General features: G+C 43.1%; 1 protein-coding gene across 6 annotated transcripts in view; it reads right to left on the bottom strand.

Moving 5' to 3' along the window:
- The window catches only part of MAP7D2 (MAP7 domain containing 2), a 110,631-nt gene extending 110,064 nt beyond the window's left edge, over positions 1-567 (bottom strand). For 5 of the 6 annotated variants that reach the window (XM_032389536.1, XM_032389533.1, XM_032389537.1 and 2 more), the window contains exon 1: positions 368-567. In XM_032389536.1, the coding sequence (XP_032245427.1) occupies positions 368-494 (127 nt within the window). In that variant the 5' untranslated portion in view covers positions 495-567. Of the gene's footprint in view, positions 1-138; positions 246-367 lie in introns of those variants that run through there. The other variant, XM_032389538.1, reaches the window with a different exon arrangement.
- Positions 568-11,608: the final 11,041 nt, after the last annotated feature.

Consider the following 11,608-nt stretch of genomic DNA (forward strand, 5'->3'; position numbering starts at 1 on the left):
CAGTGCCCCCCACGCCGGCTGCTCCCTGGGAGGGGGCCGGTCCCCCGGGACCCCTGGGGCACCCAGCGTGGGCCCAGATTCCCCACACCAAACATACTTGCCACCCACCCTAAGCCACCCCCAACTGCACCCACTCACACAGGCCACCTGAGAGGGGCCCCTGCCACCGGCACCGCGAGCGTCACCACCCTGGGTACCGCACCCAGTCGACCGCCGGCCGGCAGAAGGGCGTTTAGCCCAGCACCGCGCTGCGTCCCAGCCCCGCGCGCTCCAGAGCCGCTGCCCTGCGCGGCCCACGGTGGGTCCGCCCCGCCCCCCGGGGGGGACCCGAAGCCCCCACGCGCCCGCCGCACCCCGGGGGCCCTACCTGAAGGTCGGTGGTTGGGCGGGGAGGTCCGCACCGCGCCCGACTCGGCCATCTTCCCGGAAAGCGGGGGTCCCCGCGCAGCCCCCTCCGTCCCGCTTCCAGCCCCGCAGCCGCCGCCGCGCTCCATCGGGACCCGCGGGCCGCACAGGCGCACTGCCGGAGCCACCGCGCCGCACCGGACCGGCGCGCACCCGCACGCGCACGCGTCCTCCTCACACAGCGTGCGCACAGGGCGTGCACGTGCGAAGTGCGCACCGGTTCTCACGCCGCGCACGCGCACCGCGTGCACATGCGGGGGGCACACCGGCCCTCACAGGGCACATGCACGCGGCGGGTACGGGCAGCGTGCGCACTAGTTCTCACAGAACGCGCACAAACCGCGCGCACTTTCGCTGTGCACACCAGTCCTCACACAGCGCGCAAGCATCATGGTTCCTCAGACACTGCTTACACGCAGTGTGTACACACCAGTGTAAACGCACCTCCCCACAGTGTGCGCACACTCAAACCGTTGTACACATAAGATGCAGTTTCTGACATTATGCACGCATCCTCACAGAGTTGTGAACACAGTGCACACACGTGCTCACCCAGCATGCACGTGTTCTCACACACCGTGGACACACGTTCACACACACTAGGCGTCTACACACATACATACTCAGTACTGCTGCTCTGGAAACAGTTCCTGGCTAGGGCCTCAGGCAGGTGCCACTGGTGCAGACACCCAACCGACCCTCCCTCCAAGCGCATTAGGTTCCAGTTCTCAAGGTGGATGGGCGGCCTGTGCTAGGTTCTCCCTCAGCCGAGCCAAGACGTGCGGCGACCCAGGACAGCTCTACAGTAAGCCTGCTGGTCAACCTTCAAGGCAGGGCAGGGGCATGCAATCGTAGGGACCTACGACTTCCAACCATGCCCTCACTCCCTGGCAGATTCCACCGACAGCTACTCTATGGTTCCTTTTTTCCGGGGGAGAAAATAATGCCCAGTTGAGAAATCTCTGCGAGGACGACACACAAGAAACTGTTAAACGTGTAGTAGCCTCAGGAGTAGAGGTCGGGAAAGGGTGTGTGTGTAGTGGTGATGATGGGGTTCTCCTGGACATCCTTTTCCCCTTTTTTTCAAAAACATACATATTGAAAAAGATATCTTTGCATAGCGCCAGTTCAAGCTTCCAGGTGTTTACCCAGGTATAGCCTGCCAAGTGATAACTGATCTCAGTGGGGCCCCAGGCTGCACATTTCTCTGTTGGACAGTGACCAGCCCTCTGAGGTTTTAACTCCCACCCCTGGGGGAGAGATAAATGCCTGATTAAAAAACGGAATTAAGCTGAATAAGAGTACAAGATTTCTATTGGGGATGATAAAAAACGTTCTAGAATTTGATTATGTGATGTTTGGCTCCATAAGTACACTAAAAACCATTAAACTGTACATTTTAAATGGGTGACCTGTATAGTATGTAAATTATACGAATTTTTAAAAACCCACCAAACTCAAACCCTCAGGAACCAGCATCTGAATTAGTAGTGAAAAGCTTGGAGAGTCCCTTTGTGGCAGAAAAACATGATGAACGTGTTGGTGGCACTCCCAAAGGTGCGCTGGGAATAGGGCGTGACCGTGGTGAGAAAGCCAGAAGGGGACTTTAGACACAAATGAGCAAGAAAGCAGGCAAGTGGGAGCTGGTCCCTTGGCTGTAAAGAAAACAGTTTCTAACCCAAGTAAGATTGAGCCAAGTTAATTAGGGCATGGGAGCCATCTTCACTCCCCCCACCCTCATTTTTTCTTACAGACCTTGGGTAGTAGTTCATAATTCATCCAACTCTTGAGCTCTTGTCTTGCTGACATGCCAGAATAGCACCCCATCCTACTTTTATTCTATTTTTTCCCCTATTTTTACTTTCTATTCCCACTTCCATTCCTCCAGTCATAGGCACCTCACTATTTTTGTAGCTCCATTTTCCAAATATATAGTGTCGTGAAGATATGCATGGTTTTAATTTATATAAATGATAATTGCACAATAGCTATCACTGTTTTTCCTTGCTTGGAATCGTCAACATCTATTCATTGCAGCTGTATACAAATTAGAAATAGGTCATTCATTCTGGTTTACTCTATTTTTTTAAAGATTTATTTATTCTAGAGAGAGAAAGAGAGCACACGAGCAGGGGGAGGGGCAAAGGGAGAGGGAGAATCCTCAAGCTGACTCCCGGTGGAGGACGAGCCTGAGGTGGGGCTCGATTGCAGGACCCTGAGATCATGACTTGAGCCGAAATCCAGAGTAGGCAGCTTAACTGACTGAGCCACCCAGGTGCCCCTTGGTTTATTCTTCTTAAATTGCCTACTCAATCCTTGTCCATCTTTTTATTAGTCTACTTGTCTTTTTCCTGTTGATTTCCAGGAGTTGTTTTTTTTTTTAAGATTTTATTTATTTATTTGACAGAGAGAGAGCGAGCGAGCACAAGCAGAGGGAGTGGCAGGCAGAGGGAGAGGGAAAAGCAGGCTCCCCGCAGAGTAGGGGGAGCCCGATGTGGGACTCCATCCCAGGACCCGGGGATCATGACCAGAGCCAAAGGCAGTCGCTTAACCAACTGAGCCATCCAGGCTCCCGATTTCCAGGAGTTTCTTGTATTCTAGATAATTCCTTATAGGTTTAAATGTTGCAAATTCACACTAGTCAATTAACCTTTTATTTTTTTTTAAAGATTTTACTTATTCATTTTGAGAAAGAGAGCACAAGCAGAGGGAGAGGGAGAAGCAGGCTTCCTGCTGAGCAGGGAGCCCGACGCGGGGCTCGATCCCAGGACCCTGAGATCACAACCTGAGCTGAAGGCAGCCACTTAACCAACCATCTGAGCCACCCAGGCGCCCCAACCTTTTCTAAGATTAGCAAAATTCCTTAATTTTTATGCCCAAATCCATCCATTTATAAAGCTTCTTATATGAAAATGATGTCAAACTTACAGAAATGTTGTGAGTTTACAAAGAACACTCATATACTCTTAACTCGGATTCACCTATTGTTAACATTTTACCCCGCTTATGTGATTTATCTTTTTATCCTCAACTGGTTTTGAGAGTAAATTGCATACATATGTATGGCCCTTTACCCCTTATTACTTCAAAGTGTATTGCCTAATAAGAATATTCTCTTAGACAACCATACTAGTTATCAACCTCAGTAAATATAACATGGATACAATAATTTTACCTAATTGGCTGCCACTTTAACCACTGTAGAGGTACTAATACGCAATCTGTGGAGAGGCACTGTAAAGCCATGCAAATATCCTCCTTGTCAAAACTTCCTCCTAAGATTTAGCATCCATTCATAATTCTTTTTTTTTTTTTTAAAGATTTTATTTATTTATTTGACAGAGAGAGAGATAGCGACAGCAGGAACACAAGCAGGGGGAGTGGGAGAGGGAGAAGCAGGCTTCCCACTGAGCGGGGAGCCCAATGTGGGGCTCGATCCCAGGACCCTGGGATCACGACCTGAGCCGAAGGCAGACGCTTAATGACTGAGCCACCTAGGCACCCCTCCATCCATAATTCTTGATCCTAGTCTTTCCCATCGTTAAAAAAATTAATCAACTTTTCACCTTATGGTTTGTACTTTGAGGTATTTTTTTAAATGCAGCTATAAAAGGCCAAATTATGGGATGTTTATTGCAGCCCTTCAATCCCCGTGGAGATGGGAGTCAAGGGGGAAAGGGATAAATTCAAACTGCAGTCCTCACATAGTTAGAAGGAAGTAACAAAGATCAAAGAGGTATTGTTTTATATTTCCCTGGCCCCGAGATCATCTATACCTCTACTCTAAAGCAATTTACTTTCAGTCTATGGTGTGATAGGGATCTTTATTTACTTCTCTCTGTAAAGTGTAGCTTCTCAGCACCATCCATTAAATAATCTATCCTTTCCCCCATATTTCAAAACCACTTTTATCATATATCAAATTATCATATATACATGGACTTGGTTCTGAGCTCTCTGTTCTGTTTTTGTTACTGCATCTGTTTGTCACTATGGCGTGACTTGTTATTTGACCAAGAGGTCCTCTTTCCCGTTTTTAGAATCCTTAGAAATTCACGACTTCCATATGAACTTATTTTAGAATCCGTTTTTCTTTTTTTTTTTAAAGATTTTATTTATTTATTTGACAGAGAGAGACACAGCGAGAGAGGGAACACAAGCAGGGGTAGTGGGAGAGGGAGAAGCAGGCTTCCCGCCAAGCAGGGAGCCCGATGTGGGGCTCGATCCCAGGTCCCTGGGATCACGACCTGAGCCGAAGGCAGGCGCCCAATGACTGAGCCACCAGGCGCCCCAAGAATCCGTTTTTCTACAACACTCCCCCATCATGATGGAATATTAATCGGGATTATGTCGAAATCAGAGGGGCAGTTGGGTGACTCAATCGGTTAAGCGTCTGACTTCGGTTCAGGTCATGATCTCAGGGTCCTGGGATTGAGCCACATGTTGGGCTCCTTGTTTGGCGGGGAGGCTGCTTCTCCCTCTGCCTCTGCCCCCCGCTCATGCTTGTTTTCTCTCTCAAATAAATAAAAATCTTAAAAAGAAAGAAATCATAGATTGCTTTGGGGAGAATTGGAATTTTTCAAAGAAAATTTTTTATTTAACATGTATTATCTGTTTCAGGGGTACAGGTCTGTGATTCATCAGTCTTACACAATTCACAGCGCTCACCACAACACATACCCTCCCCAGTGTCCATCACCCAGCCACCCCATCCCTCCCACCCCCCTCCACTTCCGCAACCCTCAGTTTGTTTCCTGAGATTAAGAGTCTCTTATGGTTTGTCTCCCTCTCTGATTTTGTTTTCTTTTTTCCCCTCCCTTCCCCTATGATACTCTGTCTTGTTTCTCAAATTCCTCATATCAGTGAGATCATATACTTGTCTATCTCTGATTGACTTATTTCGTTTAGCATAATACCCTCTAGTTCCATCCATGTCATTGCAAATGGCAAGATTTCATTTTTTGATGGCTGCATAATATTCCATTGTGTATATATACCACATCTTCTTTATCCATCTGTTTCTGGACATCTAGGCTCTTTCCATAGTTTGCTTATTGTGGACATTGCTGCTATAAACATTGGGGTGCATGTGCCCCTTCGGATCACTACATTTGTATCTTTGGGGTAAATACCCAGTAGTGCAATTGCTGGGTCATACGGTAGCTCTATTTTCAACTTTTTGAGGAACCTCCATACTGTTTTCCAGAGTGGCTGCATCAGCTTGCATTCCCACCAACAGTGTAGGAGGGTTCCCCTTTCTCTGCATCTTCGCCAACATCTGTTGTTTCCTGACTTGTTAATTTTAGCCATTCTGACTGGTGTGAGGTGGTATCTCATCGAGGTTTTGATTTGGATTTCCCTGATGCCGAGTGATGTTGAGCACTTTTTTCATATGTCTGTTGGCCATTTGGATGTTTTCTTTGCAGAAATGTCTGTTCATGTCTTCTGCCCATTTCTTGATTGGATTATTTGTTCTTTGGGTGTTGAGTTTGTTAAGTTCTTTATAGATTTTGGATACTAGCCCTTCGTCTGATATGTCATTTGCAAATATCTTCTCCCATTCTGTCGGTTGTCTTTTGGTTTTGTTGACTGTTTCCTTTGCTGTGCAAAAGCTTTTTATCTTGATGGAGTGCCAATAGCTCATTTTTGCCCTTGCTTCCTTTGCCTTTGGGGCATTTTTAAAAAAATTTTATTTATTGGACAGAGAGAGGGAAAAATCACAAGCAGGGGGAGTGGCAGAGGGAGAGGGAGAAGCAGGCTCCCGCTGAGCAGGGAGCCCTCTGTGGGGCTCCATCCCAGGACCCTGGGATCATGACCTGAGCCGAAGGCAGCCGCTTAACTGACCGAGCCACCCAGGTGCCCCAGAATTGGCATTTTTTATAGTATGTCATATCATCTATGAATACAAAGACTTTCTGTTTAAGCCAATATGTTGAAGTACTAGTGTGCTGGGCTTTTTCCATTAGATTAACTTCCTAAAAATCTAGTTATACTTGAATGGTTATCTTCAAATCGATTATACCATCTAGGGGCGTCTGGGTGGCTCAGTCGTTAAGCGTCTGCCTTTGGCTCAGGTCATGATCCCAGGGTTCTGGGATCGAGCCCCACATCGGGCTCCCTGCTCGGCAGGAAGCCTGCTTCTCCCTCTCCCACTACCCCTGCTTGTGTTCCCGCTCTCCCTCCCTGTCAAATAAAAATCTTTAACAAAAAAAGAAATAAAATCTATTATGCCATCTAGTTGTTAGTCTAGTGCAGTTCTCACATTTTTTGTCTGAGACCCTTACCAGCAGGGGTTGGCAAACTATAGCCCATGCATGAATGAAATGTAGCCTGCCACCTACTTCTGTTCACGTTTTATTGGAATATAGACACACTCATGTGTGTTGCTATAGCCGTTTTTGTGATACAATGGCAGAACTGAGTAGTTGTTATAGAGACCATATGGCCTACAAAACCTAAAATACTACCTGGTCCTTTAGAGAAGTTTGCCAACCCCTACCCTTATACCTAAAACGGAGACTCCTTTCCAAAGAACTCTTCTATCTGCTAATAGTGGTGGATGTTAAGTTTTCCAAAACTTTAAAAAAATGTAACCCAACCTTGGGCTTGAACTCATGACCCCAAGATCAAGAGGCATGCTCTACCGACTGAGCCAGCCAGGAACCCCAAATTTTACAAAACTTTAATTTTTTTTTCATTTTTTTGTTATGTTAATCACCATACATCATTAGTTTTTTTTTTTTTAAGATTTTATTTGACAGAGAGAGACACAGCGAGAGAGGGAACACAGTGGGGGGAGTGGGAGAGGGAGAAGCAGGCTTCCCACTGAGCAGGGAGCCCGATGCGGAGCTCAATCCCAGGACCCCGGGATCATGACCCGAGCCGAAGGCAGATGCCCAACGATTGAGCCACCCAGGTGCCCCCATCATTAGTTTTTGATGTAGCGTTCCATGATCCATTGTTTGCATATAACATCCAGTGCTCCATGCAGAACGTGCCCTCCTTAATACCCATCACCAGGCTAACCCATCCCCCCACCCCCCCAAAACTTTAAATTTTTACTTGATAGTGCAAATGTAGTATTGGCAACACACACTCAGTTTTCCTTGAAAGGACAAGTTCACTTGTGAGTTATATTCATGAATATTGATGTATTAGAAATTTAAAATAATATTAATTCACTAAACCTGATGCTTTAGTAACAAAAAAAGCCCCAAAAGTAATATTAAGAGTGGCATTTTCACATTTTTGCAAATCTCTTTTCACAGTTTGGCTTAATAGTAGTCTCAGATCTGCTTTTGTATTTAATGTGTTGTCATATGTTCTTTTGGTTAAAGCAATGAAGAAAATCTGGCCTCAGAGGCATGTAGTTGGAAAAGGGAAAAACATTCTCATAGCCCCTTCAGGTAACTGTATGTTTTGGTACTACACCCAATCTCGACTAATGGTAATTTCTTCAAGGTTAGCTGCAATGTGGAATCTAACACTGAATCAATGACCTTTCCATCCTATTACATTAAAATCCATTGACCATTCAGAAAATACTGGTTGATTCAGCTATGAAGATCTTCCAAATGTCAACACCTTTAATATTAAAAAGTCACATTAATACCATCACTAATCCCTTAAGTCTTTACTGTGAAGTTGTAAAGCTGATACTAGTTTTTCAAAACTTGTAATTTTTGCTTGAAAAGCTTAAATCTTGTCAACACCAACAAATGCTGCCAGTTGTTTTCCTTGGGGCAACAGCCTCATCTCATTCATTTTTGAGAAAATGATAACCACAAACCCAGGTTTGTCAATTCTAAGTAAAAATAGTGTTCCATGAAAAACAGTGGCCAATTCAGCTTGCAACTCAATCACACAAAGGTTTTTGCTCGGGACAACTGTTACTATTCACAATATGCAGAAGTGCTTTATGTAGCACTTCCTACTTTGTCACATTCAATATTAAAAAGGTGTGAACTCAAGGGCTGGATTTAATGAGAGTAATAATTTTTATTGTTACTGAGGGGCATTCTTAAGTAAAATTGACTTAAAAAAAAGATTTGAGAGAGTGCGCGTACAAGCAAGCATGAGTGGGAGGGGAAGAGAGAGAGACAATCAGAAGCAGACTCCTCACTGACTTCGGATCCCAATGGGGGGCTCGACCTAACGGCCCTGAGATCATGACCTGAGCCAATACCAAGATTCGGACATTTAACCAACTGTGCCACCCAGGCGCCCTGTAAAACTGGGCTTTTTAAGAAGATTGTTTCTGTATTTGCTTCTGATAGATAACCTTTCTTAACAAAATTCCAAATATTCTTAGATTTCTAAGGTATTTAAAATCATAAATACACATTGTTTTTATTAAATTTGCAAAAATCCAACTAATTCTATACCTAATACTCCAGCGGATCAAATCAGCAATGGAGTATCAGGTATAGGGGACTTAAGTCAGATTTTGTCCCTACTTTTTGATCTGCTCATTATTAAGTTGTGAACTGAACAAAGCCCGGATTCAAACAGAAAAGACGTTTTTATTTATTTATTTGACAGAGAGAGCATGAACAGGGGGAGGAGCAAGGGGAGAGGGAGAAGCAAGCTCCTCACTGATCAGGGAGCCCAATGCAGGGCTCGATCCCAGGACCCCGGGATCATGACCTGAGCTGAAGGCAGACACTTAACTGAGCCACCCAGGCATCCTGAAAAGACGTTTTTAAAAAGTGAGCAGGTTGGGAAAAAAAAAAAAGGTAAGCAAATTGACCAGAGGATATCTGCTTCATCCATGGGTCTCTGCAGAGCACAAAATAAGGTCCGTTGAATGTGATTTGGGCAATTTGAGGTCATTATGGAGAACTGATCTACCATTAGGAAACGTCTTCTGCACAGGTTCACCCACAAAATGCAACCCCATATTTGGAGTCTGAATGTATTCATTCAAATCAAACAACCAAAAACACAAAAATAAAACACAAAGTATACATTTTCCCTCAATCACAATTGGTTTTCAGAAAAGAATCTTCATGAAGTTTAAATAGTTAAAAAAAAAAGTCAAACAGTGCAAGAAGAATCAACTGCATACGGTTAAAAGTTATTTCATATTTTATTTTCTAATTGTAATAGTTTGCATCCATTTTTTTTTACGTAAGTCCAAATGATGGGACTTTTTTACATAAGTCCAAATCTTCAAATCAGTCAATACTAATTAGCTGTCATGAATCTATATAGTAAAAGAACTCATTAGACTTAAGAATGAAATATGACCAGAGCTATCAATATTAATAACTATAAACTTTCTCTAAAGAAATATAGTTGGTATTTTGCAAAACATCCATCTTTAAGCAATTTAGAGACTTGTTAGTCTTACGCTGAATTAAATGAGGGTGGTAACATTATTTTATATATTGTGTCAACATGAATATATGAATATATATATTCTACAAGTTTCTTTTATTATAGGAACCAAAGACTGCAAGTGAAAGAAATGGTAAATAGAGAATATAAAAGATGTGCATATTTGATCTTATACAGTCCTGGATACCAAGTGAAAAGCGGCAGACACCACTCTAGGTGCAATACACCTATGGAGACATAATTAATCCTCCCACCAATTCTGCAGGTACTGTTCTCATCACCCCCATTCTTACAGGTAAGGAGCCTGAAACTCACACAAGTGAGAGAAGGTGCCCATGGTCACCTGGAGGTTAAGGGCAGAGTGGGGGTTGGGGCACAGGCCTTCTGACCCCAGGGCCCATGCTCCCTTCACTCTCTATCACACTGCCTCCTAAGTTCCCAGCAGCTGGGGGGAAGAGGATCCACTCCAATACTCTCCAAATCCCTTGGTTCACTCTGTACCTGAGAAGTTAAGTGTCTCAATGCAGCTGTAGTAAGACTTAAGATTTTGTTCTGAGTAGGAAGAAATAAGCAAGGATAAAAAGAATGATAGTTCAAGGTAAATCAAAAACACAAAAGTAGTGTGTACAAGTTCATGGGAGTCCAAACAGTATAAATGAAACTTCCTCTTGCTAAGCAGGACAAAGATCTAAACATCTCCTACCAATATGAATCTTCTTAATTGTTAGAACAGGTAACATAAAGAACCTCACTTTCATTCTGATACTTTAACTGTCAAGCTACAGTTAATACTGGATACTTTAAAATCTGTAAACAATTCAAATAAAGCATAAATCCAGCTAGGTATTTTTATTTCAAACATGCTTTTACCTACTTGATTACTCTGTTGTTCTGAAGTCAGTACTCACAGCAGTTTATATCTACTAAAGATGTTATTCATCATCCTATAATTTAATATTTACACAAGATAGATGAGATTAAGTTAAACTACAAGTCACAAGGAGTTTTGTAACCAACTATATTCACAGCCATGATTCTGTAGATGTGGTGAGTAAACCAATGGCCATTCCTTAATAAAATACACGAATTTTCATCATGCATAGTTTACAGGATCCTTAAGAGGATCTCTTAAGAGGCTGGATATTCAAAAAAGATTCAACAGTCAAGCAATTAAATCTTGGCAAGTCTTTCTTCACACAAATGCTTGGTTTGGTTGTTGAGCCACCTTAGTAATACAATTTATTTATACTCTAACTGGAAGTAGAATCAACACTGCATGAAAAATGCAAGCCCATCAAATTCATTAGTAATAATTATTATACCCGCTTAGCAGGAAGAACCATTATTCTTGGATTTCAAACATTTTATTTTCTTTCAAGGCATACCTTATAGCTCTGTTATGGGAATCAAAGAGTATAACCAAAAAAAACCCCAAAACCAAAACCAAAAAAATAAACAAAAAAACAAAAAAATACCATACAAACCAAAAACCAACCAACCAAAGAAACTCAACAAAACACCACACATACACACACCAAAAAAAACAAAACAAAAAACACCAAGGACTACTTCCATTTCTCATTTGAGATATAATCAATAAAACTATACAAATTTCACATTAAATTTAATAAAACAATCCCTCCAAGTAGTGTTGCGTATGACCTAGAACTTTACCATTTTATAATCATTATGATTTGAGATTTTCCAGGATGCAATGGCACTAGATTGAGCTTTTACTAGGTAGGCAAGGAAAAAAAAATATCACTAACACACACATGAATGGGGACCATAGTTGTAATTTAAGAATCTTTAGACGAACCATATTTGTTAGAGGAGGTAAGTAGAAAAGCTAATGTGTGAGCTG

This window comes from Phoca vitulina, unplaced genomic scaffold, assembly GCF_004348235.1.
Source record: "Phoca vitulina isolate PV1807 unplaced genomic scaffold, GSC_HSeal_1.0 scaffold55, whole genome shotgun sequence".
Lineage (NCBI taxonomy): Eukaryota > Metazoa > Chordata > Mammalia > Carnivora > Phocidae > Phoca > Phoca vitulina.